The following is a 23,879-nucleotide window of genomic DNA, read 5'->3' on the forward strand; positions in this document are numbered from 1 at the left end:
CACCCAACCCTTTCTTCCCATTTTAAATCAATGTTGAGGAATAGAGGACTTAGAATTTTCTAACAGATTTATGATAAAAATTCTGCAAACATTGATGATGATATAATCCACACTCTGGCTTGAGACTCAACAGAGCAGGTTCAGCCAGGAGTAGGAAAGCAGTGGTGGATCATAACATGAGAGGCCAAGGGGTTCAACCATGGTCCCAAGGCCTGAGAATGCTGAGTGAGGATATGCCAGAACCTGAGAAACAGCAGTCAGAGCCACGTGGACCCAGTGGTCCAGGGGAAGAGATGGGGGCTCTGGTCAAATGAGAGAAGAATTCCCTTTGCAGAGCACAGCAGCCAGGTCAGGCACGAAGCCCGGTCCTGGGCCACCTGCGCCCTTTGCTTTCCAGCCTAATTAACTGACACATCACGAGATATAGGGCCCCAGATCCCACAGGTTCTCCATGTGCTGCTGAGTCACAACAGCACCACACAGGGCCCATGGCTTGCTGCAGCCCCCGCCTTCACCCACCGTCTTGCATGTCACAACACGGCATTTCACTTCTCTGATGTTTCTCATCTTTTCTTCCATTTGTTCTTTTTTCACCAGTGGCTCAAAGTAGCGCTCCTGCAGCTCAGCCTCGGCCTGGAATGACAGGGCATACGGAAGACCTGGCATTAAATCCAGTATGTGCTCAGGCAGCGCAGTAAGAGTAACTTCATGATTATTCAAATGACACAACTGATAATAATCAAAACAGAACAGAACCGAAGAGGCAGGCTAAGTGTGAGAGGGCTCTGGACAGTGCCTCAATGAGCTGCAAAGCAAAAGATGACGATGCATAGAAATGACCTCATAATATGCAAAAACAAAGGGACATGAGAGCATTTGGTGATTTTTATTTTTATTTTATTTTATTTTTGAGATGGAGTCTCACTGTCACCTAGGCTAGAGTGTAGTGGTGCAACCTCTACCGTACTGCAACCTCCACCTCCTGGGTTCAAGTGATTCTCTTGCACCAGCCTCCTAAGTAGCGGGGACTACAGGTGCCCACCACGATGCCCAGCTAAATTTTTGGATTTTCAGTAGAGATGGGGTTTCGCCCTGTTGGCCAGGCTGGTTTCAAACTCCTGACCTCAGGTGATCCACCTGCCTTGGCCTGCCAAAGAGCTAGGATTACAGGCGTGAGCACCTGGCCCATTTGGTGATTTTTAAAGCACCAAATACAAATAAACACTCCTAACGTGACAGTATTATTATGTCAAGTGTGTGCCCAAAGGCAGTTATTTCTACAGTTCGAATACAGACTCCACATATACAATGTACTCCAGGCCCCAACTGGTGAGTTTCCTGGGTGCACGGAACATCAGGGAACAGCCCTGAGGGCAGAGATCCTTGTGGCAGAATGTGGGTGCAGTGATGGGGTTAGCGTTGCTCCACAGGCAGGAGGGCCCGGGGCCTCGGGTGCCACAGAGGCGAGGAGCTCAACTCTGCAGGCTGCCGAGTCAGCTCTGGCATGTCTCCTGAGTGTCAAGTCCAGTGAAAAGACATGATGCAGAATTGTCTCGTTAGTTATTTGTTAATCAAAGCAAGAGCAGATCATTCGGAATAGTGATACTGAATGGGGATATTTTCAAAACTGGTGGGAGCACTTTCCTTGTTATTGCAATGATTGCTACTTCTGCGGCTAGCAGGGACCAGGGGTGCTGCACTGTCTGCAATGCATGCAACAGTCACTGACACAACCAAGGATTGCTTCTCCTCCTGCCTGGCTTCTGTGTGCTCTATGAGACATCTGTGTGGATGCGGAACCTGATTAAAACCCTAGAATTTAACAGCTTTCTACATAACCCTACAATATTCGTGCATGGTTTTAACCTATGTTGACTACTCCAAGAGTAAAACTAGCTTCCTGTGTATACTGAGGGACAATGGTACTTTGGTTTCTCAGGATTATTTACTTAAAAACACACACACACACACCATCCAGCCTGGGCAACACAGATAAACCCTGTCTGTAAAAAAAAAAATTAATTAAAAAAAATTAGCCAGTTGGCCGGGCGTGGTGGCTTACGCCCGTAATCCCAGCACTTTGGGAGGCTGAGGCGGGTGGATCACCAGGTCAAGAGATTGAGGCCATCCTGGCCAACATGGTGACACCCCGTCTCTATTAAAAATATAAAAATTAGCCGGGCGTGGTGGCGGGCGCCCGTAGTCCCAGCTACTCGGGAGGCTGAGGCAGAAGAATCGCCTGAGCCCGGGAGACAGATGTTGCAGTGAGCCGAGATCACGCCATTGCACTCCAGCCTGGTGACAGAGTGAAACGCTGTCTCAAAAAAAAAAAAAAAAAAAGAAAAAGCCAGTCATGGTGATGCACCTGTAGTACCAGCTACTTGCCAGGCTAAGGCAGGAGCATCCCTTGAGCCCAGGAGTTTGAGGCTGCAGTGAGCCCTGATAGTGCCACTGCACTCCAGCCTGGGGGACAGAACAAGACCTTGTCTCAAAAAAACAAAACCTTCCCAGCTCCCCGCCAAAAGTACCTTATCTAGTCCTAGCTATTCAGGAGGCCGAGGTATGAGAATTGCTTGAGCCCAGGAGTTTAAGACCAGACTGGGGAACATACAGAGACCCTGTCTGAACACCCGTCCAACCCCTGAAGCAAAAACCCTACATTATCAAAGAGATGGGTCCGTGCTATTGACCAAGACACAAACCTATGTGAGTCTCCATTTCTGGCTCATTTACACTGATAAGCCCAAGCCTCTGACGACTTTATTATTTCCCCTAAGCTAGTTCTGCCCCTGCATTTACGAATCCATAATGAAATCTGTATCTTTATCATAAATATTTTCATTTTTTCTTCTTTGCATTAGGATATTTATTGCTTTTTCGAAATGACTAACATAGGTAATTCATATTATCTATGAATTTCATTTCAAGATAAGGAAGCAATACAAAATACTTGTTATTAAAAAGGGTCCTTGGGCGTGATGGGGTTAACTCTTGATTTAGAGTATTTGAAATGCCAATATAAAAATACTGGAATGGGAAAACTCTCTTTGCATATTGCAAGGCAGAAAATAGCAGCAGTGTAGAGCCATTTAAACATAATTCACAGCCATAACCAAATGCAAACATTTTTACAATATTTAGATCTATTTAAGTCATGTTAAATCAAATTATATTCTTCAGTAAAGAGACAAGGACAAAGCTAAAATCTATTAGAAACTCTCCTGTTCTTCAAACAAACTGATATATACCTACCTCTAGATTTACGTAAAAAACAGATTCTTGGCTGGGCACAGGCATGGTGGCTCACACCTGTAATTCCAGCACTTTGGGAGGCCAAGGAGGGAGGATCACTTGAGGTCAGGAGTTAGAGATCAGCCTGGCCAACATGGTGAAACTCTGCCTCTACTAAAAATACAAAAATCTGCTTGGTGTGCTGGCAGGTGCCTGTAATCCCAGCTACTCGGGAGGCTGAGGCACGAGAATCACTTGAATCTGGGAGGCAGAGGTTGCAGTGAGCTGAGATGGCACCACTGCACTCCAGCCAGGGCCACAGAATGAGACTCCATCTCAGAAAAACAAAACAAAACAAACAACAGATTCTTGGTCCTACAGCTAAGCGCCTTGGCTTTGAAGGACACCGGACATCAACACTATCCTTGAGCTTTTGGGCTCTTACCCCTTTCAGGATGCCTGTGTGTTTTGATTTTGCTTTTAGGATTTTCTGAAACTCCTCAGATTCCAGGTAGGCAAGTTGTTCTCTCCTTTTTTTCCTGGCAGGCTCCATTTCATCATCAGCTGGGGCACAAGGAAACAAACATCAGCAGTGACCAAGAAATTTCACAAAGCCAGCGTGCCTCATCGACTCCACTCCCTTTCACTCCCTCTTCCTCTGCCTACCAGCCCTTCAAACTTGATCTACCCCAGCTGGTCCCAGCAGGGAAAAGTTCTCAGAGGTGCGCCAAGAAGCTAAGTAAGCCTAGAATGTGGGGTGGTGGCAGATTTGACCACTAAATTAGAATCTCTTTCACCTTCAAATAGGCAGCTGACTATGATAACAGATAACAACAACGTTAAATAATGTTGACAATTACCTTAAAATGATATTGCCAACTTCAGAATTTTAAAAATAAAGATATGGCAATTTAAACAAAGGAATTCTAGTTCTGTCAAAGCAAATTTTTATGCTAATATATATGTACAAAGATCCAATGAACAATCCTATTCCCAAGTATTCAAATTGTGCCAAATTTTATTCCAATTTAATGTGATTATAAAAGAATCAGTTCCAGCTCACGTATGTAATCCCAGCACTTTGGGAGGCCAAGGCGGGCGGATCACGAGGTCAAGAGATTGAGACCATCTTGGCCAACATGGTGAAACCCCATCTATACTAAAAATACAAAAAATTAGCTGGGCGTGGTGGCATGCGCTGATAGTCCCAGCTACTTGTGAGGCTGAGACAGGAGGATCGCTTGAACCCAGGAGGCGGAGGCTGCAGTGAGCCGAGACTGCACCACTGCACTTCAGCCTGGCAACAGAGCAAGGTTCTATCTCAAAAAAAAAAAAAAAAAAAAAAAAAAATTCAGTTCCACCCGTATAAATTCTATTTAGGTATTCTATACAGGAGGAAATGGAAGTAATTACTTGACACCTGGGTGCTGGTTTTGGTTTAGAACATATTTCCCTTAGAAACAGTTTCTCTTTCGCACTGTTAACTGTGAAACTGCAGTACCTTGAGAAGAAAACATGGTGTTTTTCTCTACACGTTCCTTCACCTCCAGGATGTCCTGAGGGTCCTTTTGCTTCTTCTTAATGCTGTTTGGGTTGGTTTTTGTAAGAATCTGGCCTTTTGCCCTTAATTTGGTGATAGCAGCTAACTAGAAAAAAAGAGATGAGAGAGAGGTAAAGATCTGAAAGATGACAGAGGCACTTAGAGACCTGGACCCCTGTTTTGTTATTAACCAGTGAATTCTGGCTGTTCTGACAGAAATTGGCAGAACATATCTTAATGTTACTTAGTATTATTAACAGAATTACTAGAATATGATAGCATGGGAGACAGGTCTATATGTTGACGAATAAAGTCTTAGTTTATTTAAATATAACAAGTTTGACATCAGCGAGACTGCAGGCTTCCAGATCCATAAAGGAACCACATCACCATTTTGGAAGTTTTCGAATCAGAATTAAGATAAAATTCCATCCAGCTCTGCCATGGACTACCTTGTAACCCAATGAAAATTACTTAACTTCTCATGTATAAAGTGGAAATGGGGCTTGGCATGGTGGCCTATTGTAAACCCAGCACTTCGGGAGGCTGAGGCAGGTGGATTTCTTGAGACCAGCCTGTGCAACATACTGAGACTTCACCTCTACAAGAAATACAAAAATTAGCTGGGCATGGTAGTGCATGCCTGTAGTCCCAGATACTCAGGGGACTGAGGTGGGAGGATCACCTGAGCCTGGGGAGGTGGAAGTTTCAGTGAGCTGGGACTACACCTCTGTACACCGGCCTGGGAAACACAGTGAGACCCTGTCTCAAAACAAACACACACAAAAAAGAGAAGGAAATGATGATATAGCATTGACCTACCTTTGAAGGTCATAGTTGTATGGATGAAATAAGATAATATCTGTAAAGTATGAATCTTTACACAGTAAATACATTCCTGGCCAGGTGCAGTGGCTCATGCCTGTAATTTCAGCACTTTGGGAGACTAAGCCTAAGGCAGGTGGATCATTCGAGGTCAGGAGTTCGAAACCAGCCTGGCCAACATGGTGAAACCCTGTCTCTGCTAAAAATACAAAAATTAGTTGGGTGTGGTGTGGTGGTGGGCACCTGTAATCCCAGCTATTCAGGAGGCTGAGGCAGGAGAATTGATTGAACCCAGGAGGTGGAGGCTGCAAGTGAGGCAAGACCGCACCACTGCACCCCAGCCTGGGTGACAGAGCAAGACTCCGTCTCAAATAAATAAATAAATAAATAAACAAATAAATCAACGGCACACACATATCACAGGTGCGGAGTAATAGAGACTTGTGCCATGGTTATTATAGGTGACAGAGCAAGACTCCGTCTCAAATAAATAAATAAATAAATAAACAAGTAAATATACGGCACACACATATCACAGGTGCGGAGTAATAGAGACTTGGGCCATGGTTATTATAGGTATTCCTGCTATTATTATAGGTAAGGTTTTGGCATACAGCTAGCCTTTGTCCCTCATTTGGCTGCAGCTGCTAACTACAGGGAAGAGAGAAGCTTGATCAGGGTACTCAGGAAACAGGCACTTGGGGCTCTGGGTGCCTTACCCCTACTTCAGCCACAGCAGCTCAGCTTTCACCTGTCATGGGACTGGACTTTTATGTAAGATTTCTTTTAAAGAAGGATTCTTGATGCCTGTAGTCCCAGCACTTTGGGAAGCTGAGGTGGGATTGCTTGAGTCCAGGAGTATAAGACCAGCCTGGGCAACAAAGGGATGCCCCTATCTCTACAAAAAATACAAATATTAGCCAAGGCTTGGTGGCATGTGCCTGCAGTCCCAGCTACTACTTGGGAGGCTGAGGCAGGTGGAGCAATCGATCCTGGGAGGTTGAGGCTGCAGTGAACCATGATTGTTCCACTGCACTCCAGCCTGGGTGACAGGGGGAGACCGTGTCTCAAAAAAATAAATAAATAAAATGGCCAGGCATGGTGGCTCACACCTATAATCCTAGCACTTTGGGAGGTCGAGGCAAGTGGATCCTTTGAGGTCAGGAGTTCGAGACCAGCCTGGCCAACATGGTGAAACCATGTCTCTACTAAAAATACAAAAAGTAGCCGGGCATGGTCATAGGCGCCTGTAATACCAGCTACTCAGAAGGCTGAGGCAGGAGAATCACTTGAATCTAGGAGGCAGAGGTCAGTGAGCCAAGATCATGCCACTGCACTCCAGCCTAGGCGACAGAATGAGACTCCATCCAATAAATAAACAAATAAATAAATAAAACATAAAAAATGGATTCCTTAAACCACCATTTTACAGTCTCGCCTCAACAATTCCAAGAATTTTTTTCCTCCCGTCAGTGCCTCTGGTTATAAAACACTATCTTCCTCTAGGTTACCTCTTGTAGCCTGACGAGAAAAAGTGTTGAGATAACAGATCTAACTTTCTTTTAATATTATATTGACACTACCATGTTTTCAAATTATGCTGACTCTAATGATCACGATCAACAAACAGCTATTAGGTGTCTGTCTTCCTCCAGCTCTGCCCTAAAGAATGCAAACTCAAGTGTTAAAGGGAAGAGATGCCAGTTACCTTTTTGGCTTCTGCTAAAGCACTCAGTTTTGGTCTTGGTGGTGGTGACTCATCATAAAAGAGAACATCATCTCCTTCCAAGAGGCCTCGCCCCAGCTTGGGCGTCATTGTGGGCGGGGCTCCCTCCAGCCTGGGGAACTCGGATCCTGTCTGTGGAGGCTGAGCAGGGGTTTGTCTTGATGAGGATGGCACAGCTGGGCTCTTGACTTCACTTGAGCTCTGCAGAAATCTTTAAAGAACATACAGTCAAAATATGCAAACAGGGTTTACGAAAATAAAAACTCTGGAACTTCAGGTGGACTGGGAGGTGGCAGGCAGGCCACCAGCTGGGAGCTAGTTGTTAGCAAAATAATGTCCCCTTCTTGGCTGGTAATTCAAATTTGCACACAATAAGAACAATATTAGCTTTACTAACTCCGCCATTATTTGTTTTCTTTGAATAAGCTGTAATTGTCCTAACACTTTAGAACTGATTAGTGTATTTATCAATCGGTTGTCCAGGGGATGCCATCCACAGTGCACATAGCTGAAGATGCGGTGTGAACTATATTCCCACCCCTACCGTCAGCTCTAGGGCCTGTAAGAACTCATTGCATCTCCCTGCATCTTCGTTTATGCTACTGGGAAGAGACAATACACGTGAGACATTTGGAAGTCATTAACGAAAAGCACTGTAACTTAGAGATTATTTTACAGCCCTTTTTTTTTTTTTTTTTTTTTGAGACAGAGTCTCGCTCTGTTGCCCAGGCTGGAGTGCAGTGGCATGATCTTGGCTCACTGCAACCTCTGCCTCCCGAGTTCAAGTGATTCTCGTGCCTCAGCCTACCAAGTGTTGGGATTACAGGCGTGAGCCATCACGCCTGGCAACAAATAGTTTTAAGAGCTATTTTACTTTTATTTTTGGAGACAGGGTCTTGCTCTGTCATCCAGACTGGAGTGAACTGGCATGATGGCGGCTCGCTGCCTCTCTGCTTCCCAGGCTCAGGTGATCCTCCCACCTCAGCCTCCCGAGTATCGGGGACCACAGTGTGCACCACCCTGCCCAGGTAATTTTTGTATTTTTTGTAGAGACAGGATTTCACCATGTTGCTCAGATTGGTCTTGAACTCCTGGGCTCAGGCAATCTGCCTGCCTCAGCCTCCCAAAGTGCTAGGATTATAGATATGAGCCACTGAGTCAGCCTTGTAAGAGATATTTAAAAACAAACAACAAACCTCAGAAATCATCTAGTCCAAACTTATCATCTGATCAATGAAGAAACTGACGCCTAGGATCACATTACTCACAAGGGCCAGACTCAAGACGGGAGCCAGCCCATCCCAGAGCAGTACTCTTCCCAACCTGACACCCACTCTTGCAAGCTCCAGGCTGTGTTTGCAAACTGCCTATCAAATCCTGTGCAAAGATTAGGTTTCCTTGGCCAACAAAACTCTGAAAATTTTCATTATGCAATGCTTCAAACTGATGGGCACTCTCTATTTCCCACGAGGCCCCCAACTCTGTACGTATTTCTATGCCCACGTATATCATTTATGTCACCTGTAGGCGCACGATGAGTAGCTCTATAGATATCCCACCAGCACCTCAAACTAATCTGCCTGAGAACAAACCCATTCTCTTACTTTCCCAGAATTCCTTCTTGTCTTATCATTGACTCCCTTTCGTGGATGTTGCCTTTCAGCAGCCCCGATTCGGGATGGCAAAAGGTTCAGCACCAGAGCACATGTGTGAGCCCAAAACTCGGCCCCAGCATAAAGTAGCTCTCTGACCTCCAGGCACACTATTAGTAAAACAAGGCTGAGAAGCCCCTGGAGGCTCAGATGCTGTGTTTATGGAGTACGTATGAAGTGCCTGTGAACCGCAGCTCTCATCAGTATTCAGATGACCTGAGTTCAGGAATCATTCATTTGTTCACCTACCATATGCATTTCCACTTGATTTTCTTTTTTATTATTGGCTGAAGCCAAGTAACACATTTGCACTTGCTTTTGCCTCTAAAATGACTCTCTATTTTTAGTGCTTCATTTTTATCATGTATCCAAAGAACTGTACTCTACTCACTGGCTCTGCCTGTCATAAAAAACTGAATTGTGGCAAAAGCCAGAAATGGCAGCCAGGCAAATCACTTGCATCCAGGAGTCTGAGACCAGCCTGGGCAAAATGGCAAAACCCAGTCTCTAGAAAAAAACACGAAAATTAGCCAGGCATAGTGGCACATGCCTGTAGTCCCAACTACTTGTGAGGCCAAGGCAGGAGGATCATTGGAGCCTGGGACATGGAGGTTGCAATGAGTCGGGACTGCAGCATTGCACTTCAGCTTCGGTGACAGAGTGAAAACCTGTCTCAAAGAAAGAGAGAGAGAAAATGACAGCCAGCAGGTGAACCTACGCTCTCCCCCTTCACAAAAACCCTCTTTACGTACATGTCACCTCTTTCCCTTTTCCATGGTGATAACGACTCTAACCTGTACCATTTGGTGTTGGGAGTCACCAATGTAAGAAATAACACAGCCTTAAATGCTATTCAGGCCGGGCGCGGTGGCTCAAGCCTGTAATCCCAGCACTTTGGGAGGCCAAGGCGGGCGGATCACGAGGTCAGGAGATCGAGACCATCCTGGCTAACATGGTAAAACCCCGTCTCTACTAAAAAATACAAAAAACTAGCCGGGCGAGGTGGCGGGCGCCTGTAGTCCCAGCTACTTGCGAGGCTGAGGCAGGAGAATGGCGTGAACCCAGGAGGCAGAGCTTGCAGTGAGCTGAGATCCGGGCCACTGCACTCCAGCCCGGGCCACAGAGCGAGACTCCGTCTCAAAAAAAAAAAAAAAAAAAAAAGCTATTCAGGTTATGGGAAAACTATTTTAAACTTTCAGAGTTAAAACACAGCCAACCGAAACCTGAAGTCACATTCTAGAAACCGATGAAGATGTTCTGAGGACGCCTGAGATGGATGACCCAAACAGGGAATATTAAATCTGCTCCTCTTACCGCTTCTGTATTTCTTCTGATTTCCTTCTCCTCATCTCCAGCATACGCTGCTTCTGTTGCTTCAAGAGTGCTGAGGCCGAGATGGACTGGATGGCAGGTTTCGGGATCCCCATGATGCCTGGAACAGAAGCCCACAGACTGAGGGGGTGCCCTGGGCAGCTGAGGGAACACAGGGACACACGTGCGGCCGCGCAGCTGATGGTACCTGAAGCCGTGGTTTTGGCTAAATGCTGTTTTAAGTTCCTGGCTCCACACGTCGGCAGGTCCATCAGTTCCTTGAACTCCTCAGAGCAAGACAGGCTCCTCTGGGGTATTCCTGTGCCAGGTCAACACCAGCTTTAGAGGATTCACATTCAGATAGTTTGAGGTCATATGACATACCACTTTCTAAACTCTGCACTCGTAATTTTAGTCACATGTAAACGAAGAAGACAGAATACCAAGAGGAAAGAAAAGAATCCTTAACCTCCATCACTGGACTCATAGGATGGCAGGTATCCTCAGTATATTTTATTTCTAGTAATGATTAGAATACTAAGCCCTTAAAACCGGGGGTGATACCCTGTTTCTGGAATACGCACTAAGGATAAGGGTCCCTGACCACGGTTTATGACCATAAGCCCAGGGTGGGGGCTGCATTCTCTGATCAAGACTTGTTTTTATTTTTATTTTATTAAAAATTGTTTTGTTTTTATGACCAAGACCCATTTTAACAAAAGATACCCAGTAAGTTTGGCCAGGAAGGTAATGCTGCTGATTCTAATGCTGGATGTAAAGAGGTGGACCCAGACACACCAAGAAATTCTAAAAAGCATACCGAGGTAAGACACAGCTAAAACCAATGTGCTGTTTTTTGCCTTAAGGTCCTGCAAACCAGGCTTGATTTCTTTAGGTTAGACCACACAACTCACTACGTACAGGTGATGAGCGGATTCTTCTTACTTAAGAGTATCAGCTGTATCCATTTTCAACCCTAAAGACTGCTTGCTTGCTTATTTATTTATTTACGTGCATGAATAAGTTCTTAGTGGTGATTTCTGAGATTCTGGTGCACCCATCACTGGAGCAGTGTACGCTGTACCCAACGTGTGGTCTCTTATCCCTAAGACTGCATAACTAAACTGGAGAAAGAAATTTCTTATGGAAAAACAAAATTACCGAGTTTTTGCTGTGTTTCCTGGATGATCAGGTTTGTGCCCTTAACGACCAGATGACTCAGAGTGGTTTGAATCTTCTTCTTAGGGGCCACAGCTGCTGCACTGCAATGACAAGTCACCCCAAAAGGAGAATCACTAAAGCCCTAACGCTCTGATGAGGTAAAGAAGGCATCGATATCATCGTTTATGACACACACTGTCAACATTTCTCAAAACACCATCTAAGAAGGCTTTCTTTTTCTTTTTTTTTTCTTTTGAGATGGAGTCTCGCTCTGCCACCCAGGCTGGAGTGCAGTGGCCGGATCTCGGCTCACTGCAAGCTCTGCCTCCCAGGTTTACGCCATTCTCCTGCCTCAGCCTCCCAAGTAGCTGGGACTCCAGGCGCCCGCCACCATACTTGGCTAATTTTTTGTATTTTTTAGTAGACACGGGGTTTCGCCGTGTTACCTAGGATGGTCTCGATCTCCTGACCTCGTGATCCACCCGTCTTGGCCTCCCAAAGTGCTGGGATTACAGGCTTGAGCCACCGCACCCGGCCTAAGAAGGCTTTCTTAATGTCCCGGCCCAAGAGCATAACCGGTTTATGCACTGTGTCACAGACAAAAAGCTAGAGGCCCTCTGCTTGAGGTCATTCTGGAACGAAATTTGGCAAAAGAAATAAAAAACAAAACAAAACAAAAAAAACCCCAATGCTTTGATCTAGCAGTCTGGATATTTATCTTTAAATAATTAAGGATTATGCAAAAATGTAGAATATGAACAACAGGTTTGTTTATAATGTGAAACATTGGAAACACCATTAGTGTTCACCCATAGGGAACTGTTTAAATGAATTAAGGCAGAGTATGTAAAAGAACACTATGTAGCCACTAAAAATACATAAGACAAGAAAAACATTAATTATTTTACGCTGGAAAAAAAGTGGATACAAAGAATAGGGACAATATGATCTCATTTTATATTACTAAAAATTTATACATATGAAAAAACAAAACACAACACCTAGGACTATATATACCAAGGAACTAACAATTTGGGGTCTTTTTCGAGACAAGATCTCACTCTGTTGTCTAGCCTGGAGTGCAGTGGAGCAATCATGACTCACTGCAGCCTCAACTTCCCCAGGCCCAAGCAATTCTCCCATCTCAGCCTCCCAAACAGCTGGGACTACAGGCATGTGCCACCATGCCCAGCTAATTTTTTTTGCATTTTGTGGAGATGGGGTTTTGTCATGTTGCTCAGGCTGGTCTCAAATTCCTGGGCTTAAGCAATCCTGCCTTGGCCTCCCAGAGTGCTGGGATTACAGATGTAAGCAACTGTGTCTGACCTAGAACTAACAGTTTTTCAGGTGGTAGGATTATAGTTGGTTTTTATTTTCTCCATTGGTTGAATTGTATGTTCTTTTAAAAGACTAATATACATGTATTGCTTTTAGCAGATTGGAAAAATTCAGAAATCATTTTAAATCTCAAAAACATGCTTACTGTTAAAAAAGAAACAGGAAGTGAGTCCTCTTGCCCCATTCCTGTTGGATTGGGACCAAAAATCTATGTTTTATTCTTGGATCAACTGTAGCTGCCTCGTGCCAAGTCCTCAGATATGCTTTATATAATGTGGTGACGAGGCCACTGATTACAAGCTTGTCCAAACCATAGCCCGCGGGCCACACGCAGCCCAGGATGGCTTTGAATGTGGCCCAACACACATTCATAAACTTTCTTAAAACATTAAGAGACTTTTCTTTTTTTTTTAGCTTATCAGCTATCATTAGTATATTTTATGTGTAGTCCAAGATAATTCTTCTTCTAAAGGGGCCCAGGGAAGCCAAAAGATTGGACACCCTTGGATTACAGCATCAGGGACTCTAGGGACTCTGACTCCCCAGGCAAGGGGCCATGGATGCCTGCCCAGCATCGCCCCACTCCCCGTGTGGGGCTTCATAGTATATTCACTCACTGAATGAAATCTGGGTTCCACAAGGTCTGTAGCCTCAAACGGTCGCAGGAGAAATAATTAGAAGGGTGTGAACACTGTAATTAACACATTTTTAATGGCCCTGACAAAGGTGCCCTATTCACATTAGAAGTCAAAGAGGGGCTGGGAGCAGTAGCTCACGCCTGTAATCCCACCACTTTGGGAGGCCAAGGCAGGCAGATCACCTGAGGTCAGGATTTCGAGACCAGCCTGGCCAACGTGGTGAAACCCTGTCTGTACTAAAAATGCAAAAATTAGCTGGGCGTGGTGGCACGCGCCTGTAGTCCCAGTTACTCAGGAGGCTGAGGCAGAAGAATCACCTGAACCTGGGAGATGGAGGTTGCAGTGAGCTGAGACTGCACCACTGCACTCCAGCCTGGGTGATAGAGTAAGATTCCATCTCAAAAAAAAAAAAAAAAGTTGAACAGAAGAGTGGGCTCTCTTAAAGTTCAACACAACATAAGTCAATCTCTCTCTCTCCTGGAAGTTTTTATCTCTACCTGGGAATAAAAGCGGTCTTTAACCAACTTGTTTCAGGCAATGAGTTATGAAAGATAAAAAGTATCCTATGACGGTTACAGGAAGGTACAACCAGTAGGTTTAGTCTTTGATAAGCAAAATCCTCTGCCCAAAAGAAGCCCCGAGAACATCTTACATTGAAGCTGCATATGAGGCAGAAGAAACTCCTCCATAGTAAAAGCCATCTTGGCACAGCCGTTCTTTGAGGCTGGTGCCTCTGCGGGCAAACTTCTTTGGAATTCGTCCTCCAGAGAAGGTGGACTGCAAGTCAGCACGCTTTGCGCTGAGCTTCTTGTACTGAGCCTGGACATGGTACTGACAGTACTCGCAGTCGCGCTGCAAAAGGCAGAGCAGTGGCATCAGGATAAGGGTGACAGGCCAGGAAACAGCAGTGAGCAGACACAGTTCCTTCTCCCCACTTCCCGGAACATGACGCATGCAGTCCTCCCTGCCGACCTCCACGACCATTCCCAACGTGGAAGGGGTGCTCAGTCCCCGAGGGGAAGAAGTTCTTCCCTTCGAGTCCCCTGAAAGCACTGTTCTGATGAAATTCCCCTTGCCCTCTTTCTACAAAGGAAATCAGCTTCTAGGATCAACCTCGAAAACAAGTTAGGTGAAAGAAGTCAGATACACAAGGTCCCATGTTGTAGAAGTCCTTTTACAGAAGAGGCAAATCCACAGGGACAGAAAGCAGAGCAGACATCACCAGGAGATGGAGAGAGTGGGGATGGCAGTGATGACTTTAGGGTGCCAGTGTTTTCACAGGGTGATGGAATTCTGAAAGCAGGGAGCTGGTGGTTACACAACTAAATACCATTGAATTATATACATTTTTAAAATGGTTAACTGTATATTGTTAATTTTGCCCCAGTAAAAAATAATTTAAAAACAAAATCAGCTCTCAGCGAGGTTTTTCTAGCTGTTTCTCTGGTTGATCCTCGGAAAAGTGCTATCCTTTCAGTGAGAGAAACAAAGAGAGATGGTGCAGCATTGTTCTACTGAGTGAACAGTAGTTATGGTGACAATGGAATTTTTTTTTTTTTTTTTTTGAGACAGGGTCTCGCTCTGTCACCCAGACTGGAGTGCAGTGGCGTGATCTTGGCTCACTGCAACCTCTGCCTCCCGGGTTCAAGTAATTCTTGTGCCTCAGCCTCCCAAGTAGCTGAGATTACAGGCATGCACCACCACGCCCAGCTAAGTTTTGTATTTTTACTAGAGACGGGGTTTTACCATGTTGGCCAGGCTGGTCTTGAACTCCTGGCCTCAAGTGATCTGCCCACTTCGGCCACCCAAAGTGCCAGGATTACAGGCATGAGCCACTGCCCCTGTCCAGACAATGGATTTTTAAGAATCTAGTTCTCAAGGGGAGATTCGTTAGGTACTTCACTCTGAAACCGCGTTTTCCAATCGTCTCCCACCTTCTTCTTTCCTGCCTACCAATTCATTTAATAGGAAGGAATAAGTGAATAAAAAAAGCTGAAACCAAAACCTGTCATGTAATCCTTTCAAAGAACTCTAAGTACCTCTTCACATCTACTACAATGGCTATAACAAAAAAGAAATACAGTAACAGTTGCTGATGAGGACCGGGAGGAACTGGAAAGTTCATCCATTGCTGGTGGGAATGTAAAACCGTGGGGCCACTTGGGAAACCAGTCTGGCAGTTCCTCCAAAATCTAGACAGTTACCATACTGACCCAGCAATCCCACTCCCAGGTATATGCCCGAGGGAGTGGAAAACATACATCCACATAAAGACTTGTATGTGAGTGTGTTAGCAGCGTTATTCGTAATAGCTAAATGTGGCAACAACCCAAGTGTCCATCAACCAATGAAAGAATAAAACAACGTGGTATATCCACACAATGGAATATTATTTACCCACAAAAAGGAATAAAGTGTCGATAAATGCTACGGCATAGATCAATTGTGAGAAAAATTATGCTAAGCAAAAGAAGCCAGACAGAAAAGGCCACATATTGTGATTCCATTATATGAAATGTCTAGAAGAGGCAAATCCGGCCGGGCGCGGTGGCTCAAGCCTGTAATCCCAGCACTTTGGGAGGCCGAGGCGGGCGGATCACGAGGTCAGGAGATCGAGATCGAGACCATCCTGGCTAACACGGTGAAACCCCGTCTCTACTAAAAAATACAAAAAACTAGCCGGGCGAGGTGGCGGGCGCCTGTAGTCCCAGCTACTCCGGAGGCTGAGGCAGGAGAATGGCGGGAACCCGGGAGGCGGAGCTTGCAGTGAGCTGAGATGCGGCCACTGCACTCCAGCCCGGGCGACAGAGCGAGACTCCGTCTCAAAAAAAAAAAAAAAAAAAAAGAAGAGGCAAATCCATAGAGACAGCAAGTAGGTTAGTGCTTACCAGGGGCTGGGGGAGAGGAGACTGGGAGTGATTGCTAGTGGGTACTGGGTTTCTTTCCGGGGCAATGAAAGGGTTCTGAAATTACACAGTGGTGATGGTTGCACAACTGTGTGAATGTATTAGAAATTACTGAATTGTTTACTTTATTTATATTCTTTTTTGGAGACAGAATCTCACTCTATCACCCAGGGCTGAAGTATAATGGTGCGATCTCGGCTCACTGAAACCTCTGCCTCCTGGGTTCAAGTGATTCTCTTGCCTCAGCCTCCCAAGTAGCTGGGACTACAGGCACCCACCACCAAGCCCGGCTAATTTTTGTATTTTCAGTAGAGATGGGGTTTCTCCATGTTGGCCAGGCTGGTCTCGAACTCCCGACCTCAGATGATCTGTCCACCTCTGCCTCCCAAAGTGCCTAGATTACAGGCCTGAGCCACCGCACCTGGCCTGAATTGCTTACTTTAAAAGGGTGAATTGTATGGTATGTGAATTATACCTAAATGAAGCTATTATTTTCTTTAAAAGCCCTAAGAAAAGGTATAATGGAGTTAAAATATAGGCTAAAATATAATTTTCATTGTATTTCATCATGTTTGCTCTGTGGAACTATAAGAACTGAAGGCAAACAAAAATTCTGTCTTAAACCTCTTGGTCAGATAGAAGATCACTTTCCTAAGAGGTGAAATCTCCCCACCCTTCCCCTGTCCTCACTTTTTTAAACTGGCAATTATTAACCACACATTAAATTTTCTCATTTTGACTCTTCCTTTAAGTGGGACACTCAGTTCCAAACTGGTCATCACAGCTAAAGTACCTACAGTTTATTCCTAACCGTTCTTTTCTTTAGCAGAAACCATCCTAACAAGGCTGAAACCAACCAAATTCACGGTCTGCGTGCACGGCTCTCCGTTCTTCTTCTTGGCTTTACAGGTTCCCAGGTCAAGAGCTTCACCCATAATTAAGACCTTCTGAGGATGATCGATAGACAAACACACCTGTAAGAAAAAGGTGGGGCAGGAGTTAAAGGCAGACAAAATTATGGCCTTTTATTAGCAGGAACAGAAAAAAGAATGGGTGGTGCTGATTTAAGAAGGTTACTGCGGGGTGCAGTGGCTCATGCCTACAATTCTAGCACTCTGGGAGGCCGAGGAGGGTGGATCGCTTGAGGCTAAGAGTTTGAGACTAGCCTAGGCAATGTGGCAAAGCCCTGTCTCCACAAAAAAACACAAAAATTAGCCAGGCGTGGTGGTGCGTGCGTGTAGTCCCAGTTACTTGGGGGGCTGAAGTGGGAGGATCACTACAGCCTGGGAAGTTGAGGCTGCAGTGAGCTGTGATCGCACCACTGCACTCCAGCCTGGGCAACAGAGTGAGTCCCTGTCTCAAAAAGGAGAGAGGTTTTACTGGTCCAAAGGAATCTGAAGCCAGTGCTCTATCACTGTTTTAGGAACAAGGAGAGAGGTTTTACTAGTCTAAAGGAATCTGAAGTCAGTGCTCTATCACTGTTTTAGGAACGGGGTGCAGAAGGCACCTTCAGTTCTCTTCCCATTTTCCATCCTTTCTTTCATCTTTGCGAATGGAATCCTGATTTTGTCTGGGCTGGCCGAGTTCTCAGCCTCAGGTAATAGATCCTGTTTCCTGTTTTCCCAGCACTCCTTAGAGCTAGCATTAGCTATGTGATGAGTTCCAGATGCTCAGACGTAAACAGGAGTTGGTAGGGAAGCTTTTGCCTTCCTGAAAAAATGAGTTAGGAGGCTGGCTCCTCCTTCCTCCTCACTTCTCGCCTTGAATGGAGATGACTGGAGGGAGACAAGTTCCTGAAGGGCCTCACTGAACTCAGCTCTTTCCCTTCTTGTTTGCAATTCTCTTCTTGGAGAGATTGTACCAAGCGGGACTGTCCCAAATAGCTCGGGCTTTGTCCTCACCCCTCCTAGGACAAGATCTCCTACAACACTTGAGCTCAATAAGCCAAGTGGCCTCCAGGTTATAAAACCTGGATCAGGGTGCTTTCACAATCCCTCCACTGCAGGGTGAAGAGCGCTATGAGCAGACAGGACTCTGCCTGCCTGGGGTGCCTTTCCTGAGCCTTGGTGGACTGGCTCAGCCTAGATCCTAGGCTTCTGTGGACTCCTGCTGCCTAATGTGCTTCACCCAACTTGTATACGTGTTTTGTCTCCCGGGTGCATACTCCCGCAGGTGGGCTTGTGCAAAGCTGCGGGTAGCTTGGTTTGTGCTGAACCACTGGCAGCTGGGTTTGTACAAAGCTTCCAGCCAGACCTGGGAACCCCAGATCTAGAAATAGTAGAAATTGGGAAGGTGTTTAGAGCTCTCCCATGGGATTGGTAAACAGTGCACGGTGTTCCTCTCCAAGAAACTGGTACCCCTTCACGGTATGCCACTTCACAGTAATGGCTAGAGTTTCAAAGGCATCTTGTGACCAGGAGAGAAAGGCTGAGATTCACAGAGATGTCACTCTTAAATCACTATAGTGTCTACATCTGGATTTTTTTTTAATATATGTAAGAAAAATAAGTCCCACTGTTTATTGTTGAAAAGAAACTGTACTTAAGTTTGTTTGTTATTTGCAGCCAAACACATTCCTAACTAATAGAGGAAGATTTGTTGCCATTCTCTGGTGAAAGCAAGCAATGAGATAACATTTTTCTCACTTCTCTTGAAAATAATAATCTGACTACAATAGAGAAAAGCTCCGTGCTGGGTCAGAGTAGAGAACTGCCAGCTGCTATTCACACTGTGTCTAGATTTGAGATTTCCTAGAGAAGCAGTGGATGGTGCCAAAACTCTAGTATTTGAGAAGATGAAAATTCACTTTGATTTTAAACTGCAGCTATGGTTGTCATAGTCAATGAAGCAAAATTCCCTCAATTATAAAACACTGCTTTCTTGATGCCACCATAAAAATTTATATAAGGAGTCATGCTGGGCATGGCGGCTCACACTTGTAATCCTAGCAGTTTGGGAGGCCGAGGCAGGTGGATCACTTGGGTCCAGGGGTTCGAGACAAGCCTGGGCAACATACTGACACCCTGTCCCTAAAAAAAAACACAAAAATAGGCTGGGCATGGTGGCTCATGGATGTAATCCCAGCACTTTGGGAGGCCAAGGTGGGTGGCTCATCTGAGGTCAGGAGTTCGAAACCAGCCTGGCCAACATGGTAAACCCTCGTCTCTACTAAAATTACAAAAAAATTAGCTGGGCATGGTGGTGCATGCCTGTAATCCCGCTACTTGGGAGGCTGAGGGAGAAGAATCACTTGAACCTGGGAGGCAGAGGTTGAAGTGAGCCAAGATTGTTCCATTGCACTCCAGCCTGGGCAACAAGAGTGAAACTCCATCACACACACAAACACACACAAACCCCACAAAAATTAGCAGAGCATGGTGGTGCACACCTGTAGTTCCAGCTACCCAGGAGGCAGAGGTGGAAGTATCACTCACGCCCAGGAGATGGAGGTTGCAGTGAGTCAAGAATATATCACCGTACTCCGGCCTGGGCAACAGAGCAAGACTCACTCTCAAAAAAAAAAAAAAAAAAAAAAAAGTATGAATCTAAGGAAACCTGAGTATAATAGTTAAAAAAACCTCCAGGAACTTTGTAACTAGTTTGAAAAGACAGAATAAAGGTAATTGTTACAAATACTTTAAAATAGGTGGAAATTCAGAATACTGGTGGGTAATGAATGAACAAAAAATGAAAAGCCAGATTCACAGAGACACAATCACATAAAAGCATGACTTATTTTCTGGAGGTAGACTAATACAAACTTTTTTCTTTTCTTTTTTTTTTGAGATGGGGTCTTACTTTGTTACCTAGATTGGCATGCAGTGGCACAATTAGGGCTCACCACAGCCTCAACATCCCACTGCAGCCTCCTGAATAGCTGGAACTACAGTTGTGCGCCCCCACTCACAGTTAACTTTTACATGTTTTGTGGAGATGGGGGGTCTCACGTGTTGCCTAGGCTGGTCTTGAACTCCTGGGCTCAAGTGATCCTCCCGTTTTGGCCTCCCGAAGTGTTAGGATTACAGGTGTGAGCCACTGTGTGCAGCCTCAAACGTCTTTGATAAAACTCAGTTAACTTGTGAAGACAATCATCGCCCAAATCCCAGAAACAGGCCCTTACCTCCTCTGAACCATCCTTGGGCTTCATGGGGTTGGCATTGAGGATCCCTATGACAGTCCCCTGCTCCGTCTTCCAGAGCGCTTTGTGAACTTCTCCAAATAAGAACAAGGACACGCATTGTGTCAGGTCACGAAGATCATTCAGTTTCCAGATGCTGAAGGTTTTTCCCTGGAACAAAGAGTCATTTTTATTTTTTTTATAATTTTTGACCTGTAGGTTATGCTCATTTATGGTTCAAGAATTTTACAATGGAAAACTATATGCATATAATCCATTAAATCCAAGTTTTGTTGTTACTCGAATACGTACCGTCGGCATGTGTGATAACTAAAAATTAACCCATCCTCTAGGCTTTCGCATTCTATTACCCTTCTCATGTTAGAGATACAGGTGAAAGAAAGCAAGCCGGTGGCAAACTTGTTAGCAGAGTCTCTAATTATCTTGGGTCTAAGCAGAGGGAGTGGGATAGCACTGCCTTTCTAATGATGCAGAGATATATGCGCACATCATTAAAAGGACAGTGGAAGGTATGACACTACCATTTAATAACTTACTGATATGAATCAATATTATGTAAATTGAGTAAATCTATTCTATATCATTGATTAATTATATGATGATGATTAGTTTTAGAGACAGGGTCTTGTTCTGTCACCCAGGCTGGAGGGCAGTGGTGCAATCATGTCCCGTTGCTCACTCCAACTCCTGGGCTCAGAGGGATCCTCCACCCTCAGCCTCCTCGGCAGCTGGGACTACAGGCACGTGCTACCAGCCCCAGCTAATTTTTCGTTTGTTTTTTTCTTTTCATAGGGATGAGGTCTCACTATGTTGCCCAGGCTTGTCATGAATTCCTGGGCTCAAGTAATCCTCCCACCCCATCCTCTCAAAGCGTTGGGGTTACAGATGTGAGCCACCAAGCCTGGCCTAAGTCTGTTATTAATATAATAAAGAAGTTTCCTCTCTAGGCTATTAAATCTTTGCTTAGCTTACCAGAAAAACAAAAGCATCATTTCATGAAAACTGGTTGAGTTTAACCTTAACGTTTCAGAAGTATTACTAAGTATCTGAAGAAATACAACTCAAAATGCTGACTGATTATAACGTGAAAAACCTCCACTTTTTCAGATGTTTTTAAAACCAGAATACTTTGAATAATCTTGACTTGCACTATCTCACAGAGGCATCTGGGCTGGATATGGTTATGGGCTACAGTATGGAATCTCCTGCCCAGACTCTGAGCACTAGAATCCATCTTCCATGGATTTGTGCAATGCCTGTCTCGGAATAGTTCAGATAAATTCTCGTGTCTATTATTATCAGGTAATTACAGCCACTTATGAAGTAACTAATAATTTAATCAAAGGGAAACCAGACCTGTCCACATTTACCTTAATAGTAATAGGGCTAGTGTAGGACCGGGTAATCTTTAATTTTTTTAAATTTTTTTAAGTTTCAGGGTACATGTGCAGGATGTGCAGGTTTGTTACATAGGTCAATGTGTGTCATGGTGGTTTGCTGCACCTGTCAACCCACCACCTAGGTATGAAGCCCGGCATGCATTAGCTCTTTTCCGTAATGCTCTCCCCTGCCCTGCCCTCCCCCAGTAGGCCCCAGTGTTGTTCCCCTCCTTGTGTCCGTGTGATCTCATTGTTCAGCTCCCACTTATAAGTGAGAACATGCAGTGTTTGGTTTTCTGTTCCTCCGTTAGTGTGCTGAGGATAATGGCTTAGGACCAGGTACTCTTAAAATTCAACTCCATGTCAGCTCTCACAAAAACCAAAGATTGGCCAAGATCTAAATTAGAGAATCACATCATGATTGAGCATGAGCAATCACAGTATTTTAGAGACAGGAGAGATTTTCAATCTAATCAAAGCCAATTCCTTCATTTTTATAGATAAGGAGATGGAAGCCGCCAAAGAAAAATTAACGGCCAACCTAAGGTAATGCCACTAGTTAAGGGCACAGGCTTAGAAGCCAGGCTATCTGACCTGCCAGGTCACAGAATAACTTTCCCATTTATGACTCAGTCAAAAGTGATTTTGAAACTTGTTAGATCTTTGGTGATAACGATCAAATTAAATAGATCATACAACACCGACACAGGCCAGCATTTTCAGCACTTCTGTGGTTGACGTCTTACATCTAAAGGGACCTCCAAAGAATCTGTGAACTCAACCTCTCTGGTTACTTGTCCCTCTCCTCCATGGGAGAGATTACAGTGTCCCAGGGACAACCACATGTGTCACCAAAAACAATGACAGGTGAAATGCAGTGAGAATGATTTGGACAATGGAAAGCCCAAGAAACCTGTACCAGCAGGTCTTATGTAAATAGAGCATCCTTTGCATATACCCGCCGGATACCAGCTCCATGATGTGTGGCGGTTCTGGAACTTACTATACTTATTTCTAAATGAAACACCAACAGATTCCAGTTAACAAATTCAGGACATCAAGTTCCCACTGTTAGTTTGCAGTAAAACAGCTAAGAAATCAATACAATGGCTCACACTGTTCCCACTCTGTGGCGTAACCTTCTTTAATATAACCCCAAATGTCACCCAGTCTATTTCTTCCAGCTTCTCTCTGGCCATCTTTTCCTTGATCTGAGACAGTCTGATCAGTTTTCGGCCGGTCATTTTCTTGTTCATTTCTGTGGAGGATACTCGAGGTCGCCTGCGTTAAGAAACTAATGATTAGTAATTATGATTCTAATAAATTATCTGGCATCTTAGCAGGTGGTAAGGGAGTGTGATGGTCAGAAACCTCTACAGTTCCTGTTCTCGGGAAGCTTAGTAATATAGTAGGACCCAGGTATCCATTTTTTCAGCAAATATATATATATTTTTTCAGGCACCCGCCATCACACCCGGCTAATGTTTGTATTTTTAGTAGAGATGGGGTTTTGTCATGTTGGCCAGGCTGGTCTCAAACTCCTGGCCTCAAGCGATCTGCTCGCCTTGGTCTCCCAAAGTGTGGGGATTACAGGTGTAAGCCACCGCGCCTAGCCTCTAAGATAATTTTTAAAGCTAGGTTTGCCTTTCTTTGGATATAGATCTAGGACTTATATAGAATACAAGAAAGATAACAAATCCTTTAAGCTCTTAAATTATGTAAATTTTAATATTCTTCTGAAAACAATCCTTTTTTACTTTATTATAAAACCATGAATTGATATTCATAAATAAGACACTTAAATTTCATCAATTATGCAAGAATTTCACAGGTTCTACTATTCTAATTAAATTTTTTTAAAAGACAACATTTTGACATATAGTAAAGGCTTTTGAATGTAGCTTCAATTAATATATTCTTGTTCCTAGTGACTGGTCAAAAAACTTAGGGTTATTCACATTTGTTTCGTCTTTGATTGCATTACCTATTTGCAGATGAGAAAAGACACTCAGAGAAAAACATGCTTCTTCACTA

The 23,879-nt window shown here is 44.5% G+C and overlaps 1 protein-coding gene across 2 annotated transcripts in view; it reads right to left on the reverse strand.

Annotated features, from left to right (window-relative positions):
• MCM10 (minichromosome maintenance 10 replication initiation factor) overlaps positions 1-23,879 on the reverse strand; it is a 53,954-nt gene that overhangs the window by 9,966 nt on the left and 20,109 nt on the right. For both annotated transcript variants that reach the window (XM_033208312.1, XM_033208313.1), the window contains exons 7-17: positions 22,961-23,126; positions 20,449-20,616; positions 17,186-17,302; positions 14,075-14,274; positions 11,447-11,547; positions 10,494-10,604; positions 10,289-10,406; positions 7,305-7,533; positions 4,733-4,877; positions 3,677-3,795; positions 520-633 (exon numbers count right to left, since the gene is read on the reverse strand). In XM_033208312.1, the coding sequence (XP_033064203.1) occupies positions 520-633; positions 3,677-3,795; positions 4,733-4,877; positions 7,305-7,533; positions 10,289-10,406; positions 10,494-10,604; positions 11,447-11,547; positions 14,075-14,274; positions 17,186-17,302; positions 20,449-20,616; positions 22,961-23,126 (1,588 nt within the window). The remainder of the gene's footprint in view (positions 1-519; positions 634-3,676; positions 3,796-4,732; positions 4,878-7,304; positions 7,534-10,288; positions 10,407-10,493; positions 10,605-11,446; positions 11,548-14,074; positions 14,275-17,185; positions 17,303-20,448; positions 20,617-22,960; positions 23,127-23,879) is intronic.

This window comes from Trachypithecus francoisi, unplaced genomic scaffold, assembly GCF_009764315.1.
Source record: "Trachypithecus francoisi isolate TF-2019V2 unplaced genomic scaffold, Tfra_2.0 Lachesis_group9, whole genome shotgun sequence".
NCBI classification, from domain to species: Eukaryota; Metazoa; Chordata; class Mammalia; order Primates; family Cercopithecidae; genus Trachypithecus; species Trachypithecus francoisi.